At 38.1% G+C, this 16,554-nt stretch overlaps 3 protein-coding genes and 1 long non-coding RNA gene across 4 annotated transcripts; 2 read left to right on the top strand and 2 right to left on the bottom strand.

Annotated features, from left to right (window-relative positions):
- The first annotated feature begins 147 nt into the window (after positions 1-147).
- ndufaf1 (NADH:ubiquinone oxidoreductase complex assembly factor 1) lies at positions 148-3,134 on the top strand. The gene is made up of 5 exons (XM_080041913.1): positions 148-284; positions 1,059-1,608; positions 2,176-2,361; positions 2,720-2,794; positions 2,967-3,134. Exons 2-5 carry the CDS (start codon positions 1,090-1,092, stop codon positions 3,105-3,107), a joined length of 921 nt encoding a protein of 306 aa, XP_079898039.1. The 5' UTR covers positions 148-284; positions 1,059-1,089; the 3' UTR covers positions 3,108-3,134.
- Positions 3,135-4,033: 899 nt separating this feature from the next.
- Positions 4,034-7,679, bottom strand: nusap1 (nucleolar and spindle associated protein 1). Its single transcript, XM_080041912.1, has 12 exons — positions 7,538-7,679; positions 7,310-7,375; positions 6,974-7,186; positions 6,545-6,719; positions 6,311-6,403; positions 6,110-6,222; positions 5,938-5,988; positions 5,577-5,758; positions 4,725-4,888; positions 4,480-4,617; positions 4,267-4,372; positions 4,034-4,170 (listed from the first exon to the last, which is right to left on the bottom strand). Exons 1-12 carry the CDS (start codon positions 7,610-7,612, stop codon positions 4,083-4,085), a joined length of 1,464 nt encoding a protein of 487 aa, XP_079898038.1. The 5' UTR covers positions 7,613-7,679; the 3' UTR covers positions 4,034-4,082.
- Positions 7,680-8,183: 504 nt separating this feature from the next.
- On the top strand, positions 8,184-10,717 carry oip5 (opa interacting protein 5; the record flags this gene model as incomplete). Its single annotated transcript, XM_080042216.1, has 5 exons — positions 8,184-8,358; positions 8,740-8,806; positions 9,738-9,860; positions 10,115-10,196; positions 10,582-10,717. The coding sequence occupies 5 exons, from the start codon at positions 8,184-8,186 to the stop codon at positions 10,672-10,674; spliced, it is 540 nt and encodes a 179-aa protein (XP_079898342.1). The 3' UTR covers positions 10,675-10,717.
- A 1,001-nt stretch (positions 10,718-11,718) lies between these two features.
- On the bottom strand, positions 11,719-16,073 carry LOC307261488. The gene is made up of 2 exons (XR_013845222.1): positions 15,777-16,073; positions 11,719-15,156 (listed from the first exon to the last, which is right to left on the bottom strand). It is a non-coding gene; the product is annotated as an uncharacterized lncRNA (long non-coding RNA).
- Between the last annotated feature and the right edge of the window lie 481 nt (positions 16,074-16,554).

The raw sequence follows: 16,554 nt of genomic DNA, 5'->3' as shown, positions 1-16,554 counted from the left end.
TTATAAATTAAGATGATTTTATTAAAAGTCGTCTCAAAGTGCTTGACGCGCTTCATTGTGTAACATTTCTATATGGGTGTGTTGTGAACGCTGCCTGGCTTCTTCCGCTAAGGTCTCCCCGTGAGCGGATCCGGACAACCTTGGATTTGTAAACGAGTGAACACCAACCCGTTTATAAATGGTTTCAGTCCATAACAGTGGTTTAAATAGATAACTGTATGATTTCAATCTATGTCAATCTAAAAGAACAATCATCCGCTCCCTGTTGGTACAACATGTTGAGAGTAAGTAGAAACTGTTTATGCAAACTAGGCTATGTAAATGTATGCATTTAAGTGGTGGTTTCAATATACATCTGTGGTCACTATTGTCGAGTTCCTATAGATCTTTCTGTAGGTCTTAAAAGGCGTTGACTCAATGACAAAATAAGGCATTGATTTGTGGGTTACACATGTCAATATTTCCAAAGTCTTAAAATGCTGAGAAGCAGAATAGTATTTTCTATACAATTTATGAATTGTAGCCTACTCATGGGTTTTCTTTTGTCTAGTGTTGCAATTTGAAGTGCCATCAAGGTTAAGCTCTGATTAAGTGCATTTATTATTGCACTAGGAACATAGGCACATTTAATACATTGTGTATGAAGAAGAGATACAGCAGATGTATTCTTCCTGCAACAGTCCAACTGTAAAATAAGCACTGTTGACAGTGACACCATAGATAGTATATAAAGTATGAGGGGAAAATATCTTCGTCAAGACGCTGCCAGGCAACCACACACAGGTGTTCAGTCAACCCACAATACGCATATAAAACGCAGACAAAGTCAAAGGAATTATTAATGCTCTCCGAGATCACAAGCCCAGACACACACACACACACACACACATACAAACTCTCTAACTATTATCTTTTTAGTGTCAGCTTTTTAGGCCTACTGTGTACATAAGCTTTTATATTTAGCATCTTTACTGCAGTTTTTGTCATTTGCACTATACTCTGCTGTAAAACTGAGAATGTCTCCACTGTTTGACTAATAAAGGATTCTCCTATCTCAGCAGTGAATCGTCCACTTCACCGTTGTTTGAAATGTCTTTGCAAAAGATCACGCGTCTTCCGTCGGCGAGGCTACTGACCTCCATACTCCAGCACCAGAATCAGCTGCTGCTGCCCTCCATCCCTCCTCTAACTGTGCCCAGAAGATCTGCGAGTCGGGATGAATACAGACGACCGGGCCAGCCCAAAGAAGACAAGTTCCCCTGGCAGAATATTAACTTTGACTTCTCCAAGGGCCTTCAGGGGATAAAGAGGAATGCCATGCTTTTAAAGAAGGAGTTTTCTGACCGCTGGGTCGGTCCTGAAGGCAAACCCTTGCTCGATCACATGCTGGAGCAGAACCAAGTGCTGTGGGAGTTCCGAGGTCCCGAGAGCCTGCAGCAGTGGACTGTATCGTCGGATCGTGAGATAGGAGGCCAGAGTGAGGTTCACTTAAAGCTGGGCAAAAACACCAACACTTGTTTTCTGTACGGGACCCTGAGCTCGACTCCTCCGAGGGACGGGGAGACACGCTACAGCGGCTACTGCACCATGCGCTCACAGCAACCACTGGTTAGTGCCCCAGATGTTTTTCCTTCTTCTCCTCAAGTTTGTGGAATGATACACTCACTTCTAATGAAGTTGTTAGGTTCCTGTAATAGCATCAAGGTTATTTAGTTTATACAGTATTTTCTCAACATGGGATATGGTGTAATGGACTTATTTCACCACTCATTATAGTACAATTTAGTAAATAAATTAATACATGCTTTTATTTTTTCAAGCCTTTTTTTCAAAACCAAATAAGCCTTTTATTCTTGGCAATTGAAAATGTAAAAAAAAAAAAAATGTAACCCCTTTTTGTGAATCATGACAAAAGTTACTAAATGGAATACATTTCTGTAATGCTTAAGAGAGTTAAACAGGCCATTTTCCAAATGCTACACTAGTTTCTCTTCCACCTCGATGTTGTATTGATATACTGTAAGTTGGTAATGGAATGAGAACCTGGCCAAACTTGAGGTCTTCAAATACCCAGTTATTATTAAAGAAACATTCATATTTTTTTGGGCAGTAGGATGACCAATTACAGCTGAACAAAATGCTCATTATTCACCCATACCTGTTGTCTTTTCCCAGGCTTCATTTGATAGAAAAAAGCACCACGATTGGTCCAGCTTCAACACCCTGCACCTCCGCGTGCGAGGCGATGGTCGTCCATGGATGATCAACATCGCAACAGAGACGTACTTCTCTCACCAGAGGGACGACGTTTACGGTTACTTCCTGTTCACCAGGGGAGGGCCCTACTGGCAAGATATCAAGGTCAGCAAAAAGAAATGAATTGCCCTTATATTGTGTAAATAATATTGTAATATTTATATCCTTTTGGCTTTTATATTTGTAAGATTGTATATTGTAGTATGAAGCGCATATTCTTTTCCATACTTATTTTCTATTTTCAATATATTACATTTTCTAAACTGTATTTCCGTCCAGGTATCAGTAATAAAGGATTTCTGAAGCCTTCCTGTTTTTTTCCTCATAATGGACCTTATTTATATAGCACTTTTTGTTAACAATGTTACAATGGCTTAACAAAATAAAAACAGAACCAACTATATTGTCTAATATGATATGCAAGCAGCAGTCATTGTTATACTCATTTGTTACTCATTTACAGATCCCTTTCTCCAAGTTCTTCCTCACACATCGGGGGAGGATACAAGACGACCAGCATCCTCTCTGGCTAGACAAGGTAGATCAAAAGACATCGAAAAATGAAGCCATAGCTACTGCTACCAAGTTACTGTTGATTATCATTGCTTAGATAAATATTTGAACATGTAAAATGTATCACTCAAATACATTTTATTCCCTAATTGTGGCTGGTTGAGTTTTTATTTACTATAATTGTTTTATACTTGCAGGTGAACACCATTGGATTTACGTTGGGGGACAAAGCAGACGGTCCATTCCAGCTGGAGATTGATTACATCGGAGTCTGCAAAGATTACGCGCACACGGAGGAGTTTGCCTACGAGACGTACAAGAGGAACCCGGAAATTTAAGCAGCTGCCGCAATACTACAGTCTGATAAGACTGTTATTGAATAATAGCTGGGTTACAGTGAAAGTTGCAATAGTGGACAATTATTTCCAACCGGCCACCGTTCCTGGTAGCAATTTGTTTAAGACACTTTATAGCAAGATTCACATTCATGCACTGTAAAATGTAACTGACTGAACCATTCCCTACCTACAGAACTCAGTAAAGAGCACAGAACTAGTACATTTCTGGTCATTAAAACACTTTCGTTGCTGATTACGTCTACGACTCTTCAGTGAGAGGATAATAACAGACTGCTGCTCTTTCACATCAAAATACAGTCGTTTATTTTATTTTTTTATGCTTTATTGATAGGGCAGAGAGACAGAAGTGAAATGGGGCAGAGAGGGGAGTGACATGCAGAGAACGACCAACTGAGCTAAGGGTGCCCCACAGTTGTTTATTTTGTTCAAATTTCAGTATGCAACATTTCCTCCAACAGATAATGTAAACCAAGCAGATCTTAATTAACAATAAAAACAATTTTTCATGTGGATTCTAACATTTATTGGGACAGATTTCATTATCAAATGATGATTGCAAACTTATAATAATAATATAAAAACCACCAACACTGCCTTTTGGAAAACTGCAATATCAATTGAAATTAAAATGAAAATCGCAGCATCCTCTGCGTCAGTTAAAAAAAAAAAAAAAAAAAAAAAAACGCCTATCAATTTTTTTTCTAAGAACAAATCTCCCAGTTTCAAACACATACATGAATCATGAAGCATCAGGTGCAGCTAATGAACAAGTCAAATCTAAAAACACTGCACAGTAGGCTGGATAGAAGCAGAAAGTGTTAAGTTCGTCTACTTTGCTAACAGTTGGTCGAAAAGAGACTACAGACATAAATGCGTCAAGCTGCAAACGACAAAATATTTACAGTGGAAAAACAGGATGTACAAAAGTCAACAAACGGGCAGGGCATATAGGTTTTACGTCATGACGAGGCCTCTTCTTGCCCCGAGTACACTCTCTTTCTTCTGCTTCCGGTCTTCCACCTGTTTGGCTCTCCTGTCGCCCCTAAAACAAAAGATACAGGGACATTCATAAGAGACTGATGTTGGAAGAGGCCATTCATATGTGAGAAGTCAGTGTCTGCTTTCATTTTACACAAACCTCGTCTGGAGTTTTGGCTGTTTGTAATTTTTCTGATGCGAGTTTTCCACCAGCGACTTGTTAACTGCCGTGTTTTCTTTGGTCTCTCCAAATGCCTTCAGTTTACCTTCATCAAAAACAAAATAAAATGGAAAAACATCATGAATTTGCCTATCTATGAATAATATACAATACATTTCAGTGAAGCACATAAATGAATAAGTGGGTTCGTACCTGTGTGAGGCTTGTAGGAGAGGGGACGAGACAAACTGGCCTTCAAGTCAAAGTTTGCCTTCTGTGTTCCAGGAGTTGTTGACATACTTGTTGACATGCTTGTTGACATGCTTGTGTTGCCGCTGAAAACGAAAGCAGCTTTAAAAGGAGAGGGGGGAAAAAAAAATATTATAATTATCAACTTAGTCTATACACATCTATTGGGTAGGTCAGATAGTCAAAATGAATACAATTGTCAAATGTACCTGGAGTTTTTGTGGCAGAGAGAGCTGAAGTCTTGATGTTTTTGGGCTTCCCTACATCAGCGGCTTGTTTCTGTGGGGTGCTGGAGGCCACACAGGGAGACATGCGTGCTGGCGTCTTCACCATGGACTTCTTATGCTCATTGTCAACGGTGGCTTCTGAGAATCTGCAAACAAAACACATTCGGTTATTGTTAAGTGTTACATTGACTAGCAAGTCATACGGGGCCTATCATAATGACATTTTTAACAACTTTACATGGCTACATTTTTGGCTATGTATTTATATTCAAATCAATAAAACTGAATTTGACTAAATCTGGAGATGGCTTGATATGTTCACTAGACATATTTTTCCTGTACACAAAATGTAGTTTGTACTTACTACTTGGCAGTTAACACACATTTGAAATGTCCCAGCAGGATGCAAATTTTGCAGGTTGTGAATTTAAAAAAAAAATCGTTGGAGAGCCCTGCTGCTATGTCTCAATTCCAGGGGAAACACTGGAAGTACTCACCCCAATTTAGAAAAGTTAATTCTCTAACAACGTAAAAAAAAAATCTAAATTGAAAATGTAATTTATCAAAGAGGGATAAATAAAGTACTTTGTTTAAATAAATGGGTCTCTCTGTTGATCAATAAAACATGAAAACTTCCCTGAAAGAAAGTTCTGGCCATGAGATCATCAAGGCAGGAAATTATTTATCCATTAGCGAGTGCCTGAGTCAGCCCAGAACTTTAACAGCAGTGGCTGGTTTGTTACATGATAAAGTTCCCTGAAGAGTGAACAGTCACCATGGCAATTAAAATAACCGTCGTCCCAGCAACTGCCAGAGGAATAAAGAGTGACCCACCGAACATTGATCCTGCGAGTGGAGAGGACAGACGGTCTGAACAGAGCTTCTTCCTTCTTAGCAGCAGGTTTTTTTGGAGGAATTTTACTGGCCGACATCAGAGTGTGTCTGCGTTTGTCTTCAACTGTTTTCTTATTGGCCAGGACAGGGCTGAACAGGGACACTCGACTCTGGGTTGTCTTCTGTAAACATACACACACACACACACACACACACACACACACACACACACACACACACACACACACACACACACACACACACACACACACACAGGTTAAACACAATGCACTCTGGAAGTAGTTAACATACATGTTTGTGTCTGAAAAGTTATAAATGTTCATCATGTTGTTTTACTTACCCCTTTGGTTTTACCCTCGACGAGCTGCAGCTTTGTTTTGTCTGAAGGTTTCTACAAATAAAATAGTATAGAACATTTTAAAAACAACAAAAAATCAAGTTCCCTTACAAATAAAACATTTAAAATGTTACTAAATAAAGTCAGCCGAGACTGTGGTGAAGCGTTTCAGTACCTTCTGGTCACTGGCTGAACTTTTGTACGTCTCCATCTTCTTGGTCTTTCGCTCGACATAAGAGTCGATGGACTCCATCTTCTTAAAATGGGCCTCGTGGAGCGCTTTGAAGTCTACAAGAGAGACGTCATTTACAAAAATTATGCTCTGAATTTTTAGTTTAAAAGATTGAGAGGGAAAAAACAACAATAAAGAACTTACTAGGAGTGATAGGCCTCAACAGAGACTTGTTCTTCTGTTGGGTCCCTTGGTACCGAGGGATTTTCCCAGCTCTGGTCGCTTTTGGTGCTTTTTCTAGACACAAAAATGTATGTAAGTTTAAGTATGTCATTTACAGCGAAAACACATTAGGCTCCAGAATGGAACCATCTATTTAAAAAGCAGCAATTTACAGCTACATGTGTGCGTGTTCTCTCATCCATTAGCATCACTCACCCTTTTCAACCTGCAGAGTGACATCATCCTTAATGTCAGGCTGCTGCTCCTCACCGACAGTGACCTGGGGCACATCAGTTTCAGTTTGGTCAGAGTCCATGGCAGAGGACACTCTCCTCTTCTTAGCACTGCTTTCACCCAAGGGTGCACTAGAGGCAACCACTTCAGTTTCACCCTTTAAAAGAAACAACAGTCGCTTTAGTCTCTGCAATTTATCAGCGTCTACACTGCCGGAATATCATGAAGAAGAAGAGGTCTCTTAAAGGCAAGGGAAGGACAAAGGATCTTTATGTTCATGCGCATACAGACACTTGTGTCAGCTTTGCATATTTGTACCAATGAGGAGTAGTAATTCATACTTTTAGTTATGGTACTGTTAGTGTGTTAGTTTCATTCATGTGGGTAGAATATGCATATAATGTGTCATACCTCTGCAACACTTGGAGGTGATTTTGCATCACTATCGGTCACTGGTATAGTGTCAGAGATCTTTCTCTTGGTCCCGTTTCCTTTGCCTCGACGTGTGTTCACAAACACAGTTCTACTGGAAACCTCTTCATGGCCAGATGCGTCTTTGTTTTCCTCATCACTGATACTCACATCTTGTTGAACAGCAGAAGTAGCATCAGCCTTTACTCCTCCCTGGAACACACCCACACAGTACATCGGTATAAATGTTCATGCAAATCAAATATATTTGAAAAAAGTGCATGTTTTAAGATTGATCTTGCAATGAAATGGCAACGTAGTCCAAGATAAAGTTACCTGCTCTTCTTCCTCCTTGTTCTTTTCTTCATAATGCTTCTTGATCACTTTCAAGAGCTTGTCAGTCTGTTGTAATTACAAAAATAATGCTAGATATTGTGTATTTCGCCCATTTACACACAAAGGAAAACGTTAGCTCACAGAAACCGTTAGCGTGTCACAGTCAAACAAGCCTCAACACAACTCCCACGTAGTTTCTGAAGTCATTTTACTAAGTGAAACCGTTACCTTCATGTTCCCTTTGATCCCGAGCTCCTTGGCAAGGCCTCGCAAATCGGCATATTTCATGGAGTCCAAATCCATGTCGGTGTGATAGTTTATTCCGTTATTTTGTGAGAAGAAATGAGCGTGCACACGTTAAATGAATCCACTCTCGGCGACTGACGGTTAAAAGTGCTACGATTCAAAACAAAGCAGCGGGATCCATTGATTGGCTCCTGCTTGTGACCGAATGTGCCTCTCAGCCAATCAGAGTGAGGACGCCTTTTTCTCGCAGCCAATCAGAGCGAAGAGGCCTAGTTCCCTACCCTTTTCATTTTGTTTTCTTCTTGTGCCTGTTGTAAATGTAAAAATATAAGGTCAATCTTTTAAGCTTTAAGTTCTAGGCTTAAGATGAGCAAATACTATTTATTTTGTCATAAGGTTATTTAGTATTACCTTATATTATGTTGTTACATTTCCTTTGGCGGTAGTAGGCTATAGCCTATCTGCATTTCTGTAATTAATCCAGATGGCGGCAGTGTTACACTTAACAACCCATGGTTAAACCTCTACTATATCCTGTTTTCCGACCCCCGACTTCAAACCACACAAGCGGGATAATAACCATAGATAATAACACAAGCCTGCGAGGCTCCGTTAAAACTTAACCGACATGATGGAGTTTGACGGGAGCGTCTTGACCAAATGTATCGTAGATGAAAATATGTTCACAGACACAGGAGACAGGCAGCGGATGACTCTGCACTGTCTAAAATGCAACACGGTGTTGGGGGACTCCTTCGATGTGTGTGGAGAGATCCAATGTATGGACGCCATTATGTGTCTAAGTAAGTTCACTTCATTTCTCACCGAAACACAGAAAATCATGTAACTTATTTCAACATTTAACTAAAGTTGTTTTTTTGTCTGTAAAAGTTTAGTGAGTGAACTAGCCTACTGATTGGCAGGTTCAGTTTATGAGTATCTATCTATCTATCTATCTATCTATCTATCTATCTATCTATCTATCTATCTATCTATCTATCTATCTATCTATCTATCTATCTATCTAACCCCCATATGTCGATATAGATGTGGTTAGAAAAGTCAGTATATTATACCTTTGCCAATTTGGTTTGTTGCAAGTGGTTTAGTGTTACCGTGATAATCATATGCTTAATCCCAATTTAATATCAATAAACAATGCCTTGCTGCTTGTCTCCCTGCAGAAGTAACAGATGATGTGGTCATCAGTGATACGATGAAGACAGGACATAAAGGGGAACTGGCTAATTGGTGAGTGAACAAAATAAGAAATGGGTTTTGGCTTTTGGAGAGCTGAAAGTATTCTATTCAACTTGTTTAAAAAGATTGTATTTTAAGGCAAAATCTTATGCAACTTCAAAACACAGTTTCAGTAGACAACTTCGCAGTAGTAGCACGTACAACTATGTATAAAAAAATCTAATTCTCTCAATTTCTAAGTAGATTATAGTTTACAAAAAAAGCGCTAATACAATGTTATTATTTTTCTTTTCAATCTTTGAAGATGCATAATGTAACATACAGATCAGCTACTAGAAGAGAACACACGAGAAACACATTAAACCTAGACATGCTCTGATCTAGCTGTTTGGGCCGATACCGATCCCCCCGTTCCTTCCCTCAGGATTGGCCGATACCATAATGTAGGCTAATTCTATTGCCTGTCTCTTCATAGAATGGCCTTATACATATTATTGTTCTCATTATAACTCATATATTGACTGCTCTTTGCAACATTGAAACTTAGTTAATTTAACACTAATTCAAATCTTGATAGGCCTCCACATATTTTTTCAGTATCAGATATATTATACTTCATTATGCAGTGTAAAACAAATGCTAAATGATACATTTGAATTTGGTAACCTCTTTTAATCAAAACAAGCTTATTGATTACTGTAACAGTTCAATGCACTATTAAGTTTAACAATATTGCTGCAGACCTGAACAAAAAATATTGTATTGTCTTAATTATTATATCAGTTAAAAAGAAAGAGGAATAAAAATACTTTATTAATAATTAAAAGATCTGCCTTTGCAAATCGATCATCGATCAGTCATTTTGAGTGAAAATTGGCCGATTTCAATCTGTGGCCTATCGATCTGAGCAAAAACTCTGTCCTCCACCTATATAAATTACTTCTTCTTCCTAAATATTAACACTGCTTTTCTTTCCTCTCAGCATCTACAGTTCCCTGAAATGCCACGGCTGCTGCTCTGTTCTGGGGAAAGTCATCCACTCGGCCCCGTCGCGCTTGGCCAACGTTCGCTCCATCTTTCTCCTCCACAAAAAACATATCAGTTGGTAAGCACAGCGCCGCTGCTTCTGTGTGCTGAAAGCACACAAACATATTGACCGCTTGTGTGCCGGCCTACTGCTGTTTGGAGAGGCTTTAATAAACAATGCTGAGGTTAGAGATGAAACAGCCCATTTTTAGACATTAAATACATGACTAATTCCTTTATTTTTCATTCTATGGATACTGTTAATATGAAAAAAGTATACACAGCTACATAACTTGATCCATTAATCTCACCATTTCCTGTTTTTTTCTGCAGTTACATCCTGAACAGCAGCTCAATGGTGAAAGCATCCACACTTACATTTGATGTAAATGCCTGCAGAATAAGTATGAATGCGGTGAGACAACCAATTCTATTTGTGTCTATTCTGACAGCTATGAGTAACATATGCACATTTTTAATGCATGTAATGGTATCATTGTAAAGCACTTTGAGAGGAATTTATTTTATGAAAGGTGCTATACAAATAAAGATTATTATTATTATTATCATTATTATCATTACAACTGCAGCAGTGCTTCAATAAATTCCTTATAGTCACATACTTATCATATCCTGTAATCTGTGTACTAGCACTACTATAGTGACATATACTGTAATGAGTACTTGCTTGTTATATGATGATTTGGCTATTTTTGATATGACTATTTGAATGATTGTAAAAAACAAATTTTGAAACAGCTTTTTTAACTAAGCAGTTTCTCTCTCTCTTTCAACTGCAGGTAAAGCAGGAGTTTGAAGCCCAGCTGGATCAGATGTTGCGCATAAAGAGCAGACTGGCTGACTGGAGTTCAACCTCTGTATCGGACATGTAGTCCTGGAATAAGGGACCATGTGTTCTCCAATATAAGTCAGTCGCTGTGTGTACTTGTGATGCAGGCATTACTGTCTATTCGTCTTTGCAGTTGCACTGTGGGTATAGTGTTGCAGTGAGAACACGCTCCTCCTGGTTTGATAGTTTAATTGAATTAAATACGTTTTGGAACCTGCACCTACATTACAATATGTTTGACTGGTCTGGTGAATTTTCTCCATTTAGTAACAGTTGACTTAAAAGAAACGGTGCGCTCTTTTAGGAACGGTTTTACGATTGTTAGTATTCCTTAATTGTGAACCTGATTTCGATTTTTGGGAAAGTGTCATTTTCACACCGGCAAGTCCTATAACAAAGAAAAAACTTCATTTATATGTCACTATTGGAAGCCCACTTTATTTTAAGTTTATTTCAAACAGAAATACAGATTTTTTTTTTTAAATAAGGTAAACTAAAGCCAGTAAGCTAAACAAATTATACAATCACTTGTATTTTCCTTTTTTTATTTGGTGTATTGGATGGTACAGTTCTCTACCTTTTGTTCATTGTAAATATCCTGTTTTATCTATATTTGTTGTAAATTAATTCTTGTCAATAAAAAATATTACTACAGAACAATACCTTTCTGCTTTCAATATTTATGCTAAGCTAGGCTAAATGCCCCCTGGCTCTTAGGTCCTTACCTAGCACACAGGCATAATTTAGATTGGTTCCCTGATCAAATTCTCTGTATGAAAGTGAAGTAAAATGATGAACTATTCCTATGATTGAAGTTCATTGTTGTCGTCTGCGAGCTTCTGTAAAGCTGCTTGTTCTCATTATAAATGATCTCAGTGCTGTAACAATGCAATTAACCTTGATCCTTGTCCCAAACTATGCCGTGTTGGGTACTTAAATTTAAGGGGAATTGGGCTTAGAAAGTCCTAAAAAAGGTCTATGAAACTGGTATACCCTTGTGAACTCTATAATACAAAGATGATGACACACTTTATGTGATCCATTCTGCAACAGCACTCAAGACTGAGTAGACATCAACACACAGTCATCCAATTGGCACCATGCTGCATTTTATTGCTCAATTTCTATACTTTTTTTTTTTTGTTACAATGTCATTTTTGAGTTAATACAAAACCAGACAAGAGGCTCCTCATCACACGTAATAAGCATGCCCATTTCCTCCCTCTGGAGTGCATAGTTTCTACACAGTCCACCTCCTCAGTGGAAAATCAACAAAGTAACGTCATTAAATCATCATTTTTCCTAAGCTTTAGTTATATATTTTTTTTATACACAGTATCATCATGGGAACAAAAGGTTGAATGGAGTTTTTCAACTGCACTGTGGCTGCTCTGCTATCGTCATGTTCGTAACAACATTAAATTGAGTGCAGGAACACTTAAATCTTGCTTTTTTTAAAGTGCAGTCTAGTTTGTTAAACATCCACAGCTGATGATCAATGCTACTTCAACATGCTTCGCTGTTCCCTCCCAAGTTGTCACCTCGTCACAGAACATCTGATATGAACATTTCATTAGCCTAATTATTACACTCATTCACATTACAAAGTTGGATTATTGCATGCAATACAAAGTTTTCATTCATTTTTCTGTTTAAGTCATGCATAATTGTTTTTAACCCATATATCCATGTTTAATATAGATGCCTCATTGCTTATGAATTGTGATTATACATCCCCACGAAGAGCATTATAGGTTTTTTTTTTTTCTTCTTTGAACACAGTATTCAGGACAGAATGGTGGTGTTGACGGTGCAAGTCAGTACTTAGTAGAAAGTGCTTTTCAAGTTCCTTCAGTAAATTATTTTGCAGCCACAGAGTTACTGAAAGTGTATAGAGGCGGGTTTTGTAGATGTAAAAATGCTACGCGAACTGAAAATAAAAATAATCTCTCACTTACCGAATGGACTTGATTATTGGTTTGTGTCAGAAAAATACAAATATTTAGTTGAATTTGTCAGTGTAATAGCACAGTGCTACAGCTGTCCTCACATATACCTTGTTCTGCAGGAAGTATTCCAACCCTACATACTGTATTCTAAAGCCAAGTATTTCTATATATGAGCCCCCTAAACATAGTGAGGGATAGATAGCTATACTGTAGGCATTAAAGAGTGGGAGGGGACATTACATAAACTCCTTTGAACACTTATAGCCTGGCACTATATCTCATGCATTATTGTAGGTTATTGCTTCTAAAACTCTAATCAAATACAATTTTATGGATTAAAATATATCACTCCAAATCCCCAAAAATTATGAGGTATTATGTACAATACATTGATTTTTAATTCCAGGACTAAAAACACTACGTTGGATCCCTAGCGGTTATATACTACTATTAATATGAAGTTTTATCTAAAAGGTTTCTATTGTTTGCACATGTTTTTTGGGAGCTTTTTTGGCTGTTGCATAATAACTACCTAATTCTTTAAAAGCTTGAGAGTGCATAATTACAATTTAGGACATGTCCTTAGCTTTATGCTATTTTCTATTTGCTATATAAATCCTAAGAATACACAGCAGTTCTGTTAGAAAGCACTTCCTTATATTTAGCATATATGTTTATATAAAGCCACTTGCGTCCACACTCATTAACTGCATATCCTGATTGTGTTGTATTGAAGTACATTTTCAACTGTTCAACCTATTCTAAACCCAAAAAACATGGAATAAAAATGAGATCTTGCTGATCTTAGCTGTATCTAAATGTGGTTTTTGTGTGAAAAATCTACTACCCTTTCATCTCACTGATCTGATTTTGAGCTCCAACTTAAGTCTAAAAAAAATCGATTTCACTATTCTTCATGAAGCAAGCATCACTATACTGGTCATGCATGGCTAATATAAATGTTGGCACCACAGTCCCGCTAAATAAGCTATGATGCACATGAGTCTCTATACATATCTTAATGGAAGACATTGGTGATTTTGTTGCTTTCAAACAACTTGTCACTTGTTTTATACAATTTACAGTTCGGTCAACAACATGACAGTTAAGATCAAATATTGCACATATCCCGGGAAATATGATTTTTGTTCTTTCATATTGATGATATAAAAAAAGGAGGGGGGAAAAGTGTCCTTCAGAACAGTTTGAATCAAAGGAATTAAAGCTACATTCAGCTCTGGATATATTGGGAAAGTAGAAAAAGCAGTTAGAGACAAAGAATCACGTTCGATCTATTTTTAGCCAGATTCACCTTTTTTTTTATGTTTTGTCTCACGGTTCATGGCACAAAAGCAAATCAAAGTCAAGTCGGTCTCTGCCTGCAGTGTGTAAGGAATGTCCTGTTTATAGGCTACATCTATTATATGGTTGAAAAAATTGTACTTAAGGGAGAAAAAAATATCAAAATTAGAGCATTTTAAGGCATGAAAAATACCAAATATGGGAGGGGACACAAAATAAAGAGAATAGTCAGGGGTGGAATCTGACTAGATTTTCATAATAAAAGACTTTTAAGGATGTCAAGGATTACTTAATAAAACCAATTTTGCCTGAACAGGAGTACAACAATACCATCTTGTGACCTTCCTTCAGAACAGATGCATAGGTGACCACAGTCTGACTGAGTCAACATTTTTACTCAGAACTCAGATTGACCTAAAAATTAAATGACAGTGTGTGTGTGCGCGCATCGAGTGCCTCTGGGCTGCTCTGGCCTTCACCTGTCAACAGCTCACTCACTTATTAATCCTCTCAAACTGAGATCAAATTCAACCTGGGACAATGTAGAACACTGTGTTGATAAACAACCGTTAAGTTACTTGTACTGACTTGTAATGGCGATGAGGTAGTGTACAAAACACAATAAAAAAAATAAAAAAATCTCCCTTTGGGTCTAATTTAAATCACAGGCCTTGATCTTTTGCTACAGTATATTGTGTCTTTAAGTTTATTTCCAGGAAATGGGAGCAGTTTGACCTAATTACAGAGCGTCTTGGGACTTATTCAGGAAACATTAGTGACTACATGCAGGCAAGCGGATAAGAATCTCACCCAAAACCACCAGAAAATACCCAAATGATGGGAGATTTTTGGGGCGATTAAACAAGAACTAATACTCATGGTTAATTTTCATGCATTTGGCTGCATATAGAAGAAGACAGTGTGACAGAGTGTGAGTGATGGAAGTCAGACTATAGCCCCCCAATCTTTGCAGAAGTCTTGACTGATGATAATGCTGCAGAATCAGGCCAGGACATGGGGACATAGAAGGGGTGTTGTCGAGGTGAGAGAGAGAGGACTAATGTCCCAAAACAGCAGGAAGGAGGAGGACACCCGTGTGTGTCCCAAAAGGCCCCAAAAGAAGAAGTCATCTTCATAGTGACTCTCTGTCCGTTTACCTCCAGCTGTCTGTGTTGCCGTGAAGGGTGGATGGGGCCGGGCCAGATCTCAAGCCAGATGATCCTCCAGTTTTGGCCACAGCTACTTTCACAACCACAGTCATTATAAAACCCATCCTAGAATAAAAACAAAAATCACACAGAATTTCTATATGATCGTCAATGTTGATGTAGCTGATATAATAAGTTATTGTTGCAGCTCTAAATCATGCAAAGTGTATACCTATGCAATGAAATGGAATGGATAAATGGAATAGGTGAGTCAAATCAATAGAATAGCAGAATCAATATTCAATGTAATTCATCTTTCATGAAAAGCCACAAAATAGTAAGGAATGCCTGTTAATACACACAACTCCAAAGATAATAAATTCATATTAAACATTTAACAGTCAGGGTGAATAGGACTGAAAGTAGAGATTTTCATGGATTATTCTTTAAAAGAAGGATTTAGAAACAATAGGCCTAATTTATTAATAATAAATCATTAATAAGGCTGCAAAACATATGATTTCGATCAACTAATCAATAGACTAACCTAAGTGTTGCAGCTATAATTTATGCAAAGCCTACACCTGAAAAAAAGGAGAAAAAAATGGAATGTGTCGAAAATCACTGGATTAGCAGAATATATGGACTATCAAATGAGAGATTTCTCCCTTTGATGAACATTAATGAGTTAAATTGTGCATTTAAATGAGCTGAGCGTGCTGTCTGTCTGTCTGAAGAGCACTGACCTTGGAGTGAGCGGAGAGATGATGCGGAGGTATTTCCTCTGTTTCTCGAGCCTCCGCAGCAGCTGCTCCAGATGGTAAACAATGCCAGGGGGGTTTCTTCCGCTACGTTCACAAACCCAGGTCTCCCACGGCAAGGCGGCCAGAGGGTTGGGCCAAGGGGAAGAGCCTCCACGCCGGTGCCAGGACACATTTAGACAAAAAAGAATCCGAAAACCCCGTTTATTTCACCGCTTTCTCTCCCTCCTCACACCCAGCAGAGGAGAAGGTCCCCTTCGCTCCGCTCTACGCCATTTTCACTCTGTTACTACGAGACGGCGGCGGAAAAGGGCAATGATTGGGCCGCAGACCTGTCCATCAAAACCACAAAGCCCGCCCCGGAAATGGACTGTCAATCAGCTCTGTGGTGCGTTTACTGCAGGTTTGCTACCCCGAACTGAGCACAAATCAAAATCAAATCAAAAAAAAAAAAAAAAAAAAATCAACAGAAATGAATGAATACATGACATTATTCTTTATGATTTAGGCTATATTATAAGTGTTAAAAGTACTATATATTCTATGAATTCATATTCATATAATTGTCCTGTTTTCTGACTAAACTATAAATCAGATCTGATAATGGAATAATGTAAAAAACTTTTACAACACTACTCTAATCCAATCAAATTTTCGAAACTTTTTCATGCTAAATAAATTTGCAACTAGCCGGTCACAGTGAAAAGTGTAAAATCTCATAGTGAAGCACAGATTTGCCAGCCTTGTTATACACTGTAGTGTT

This window comes from Ammodytes marinus (assembly GCF_949987685.1).
Source record: "Ammodytes marinus genome assembly, chromosome: 15".
NCBI classification, from domain to species: domain Eukaryota; kingdom Metazoa; phylum Chordata; class Actinopteri; order Uranoscopiformes; family Ammodytidae; genus Ammodytes; species Ammodytes marinus.
Note: the sequence above shows the minus strand (reverse complement) of the source record. Positions and strands in the feature narration are given on the sequence as shown.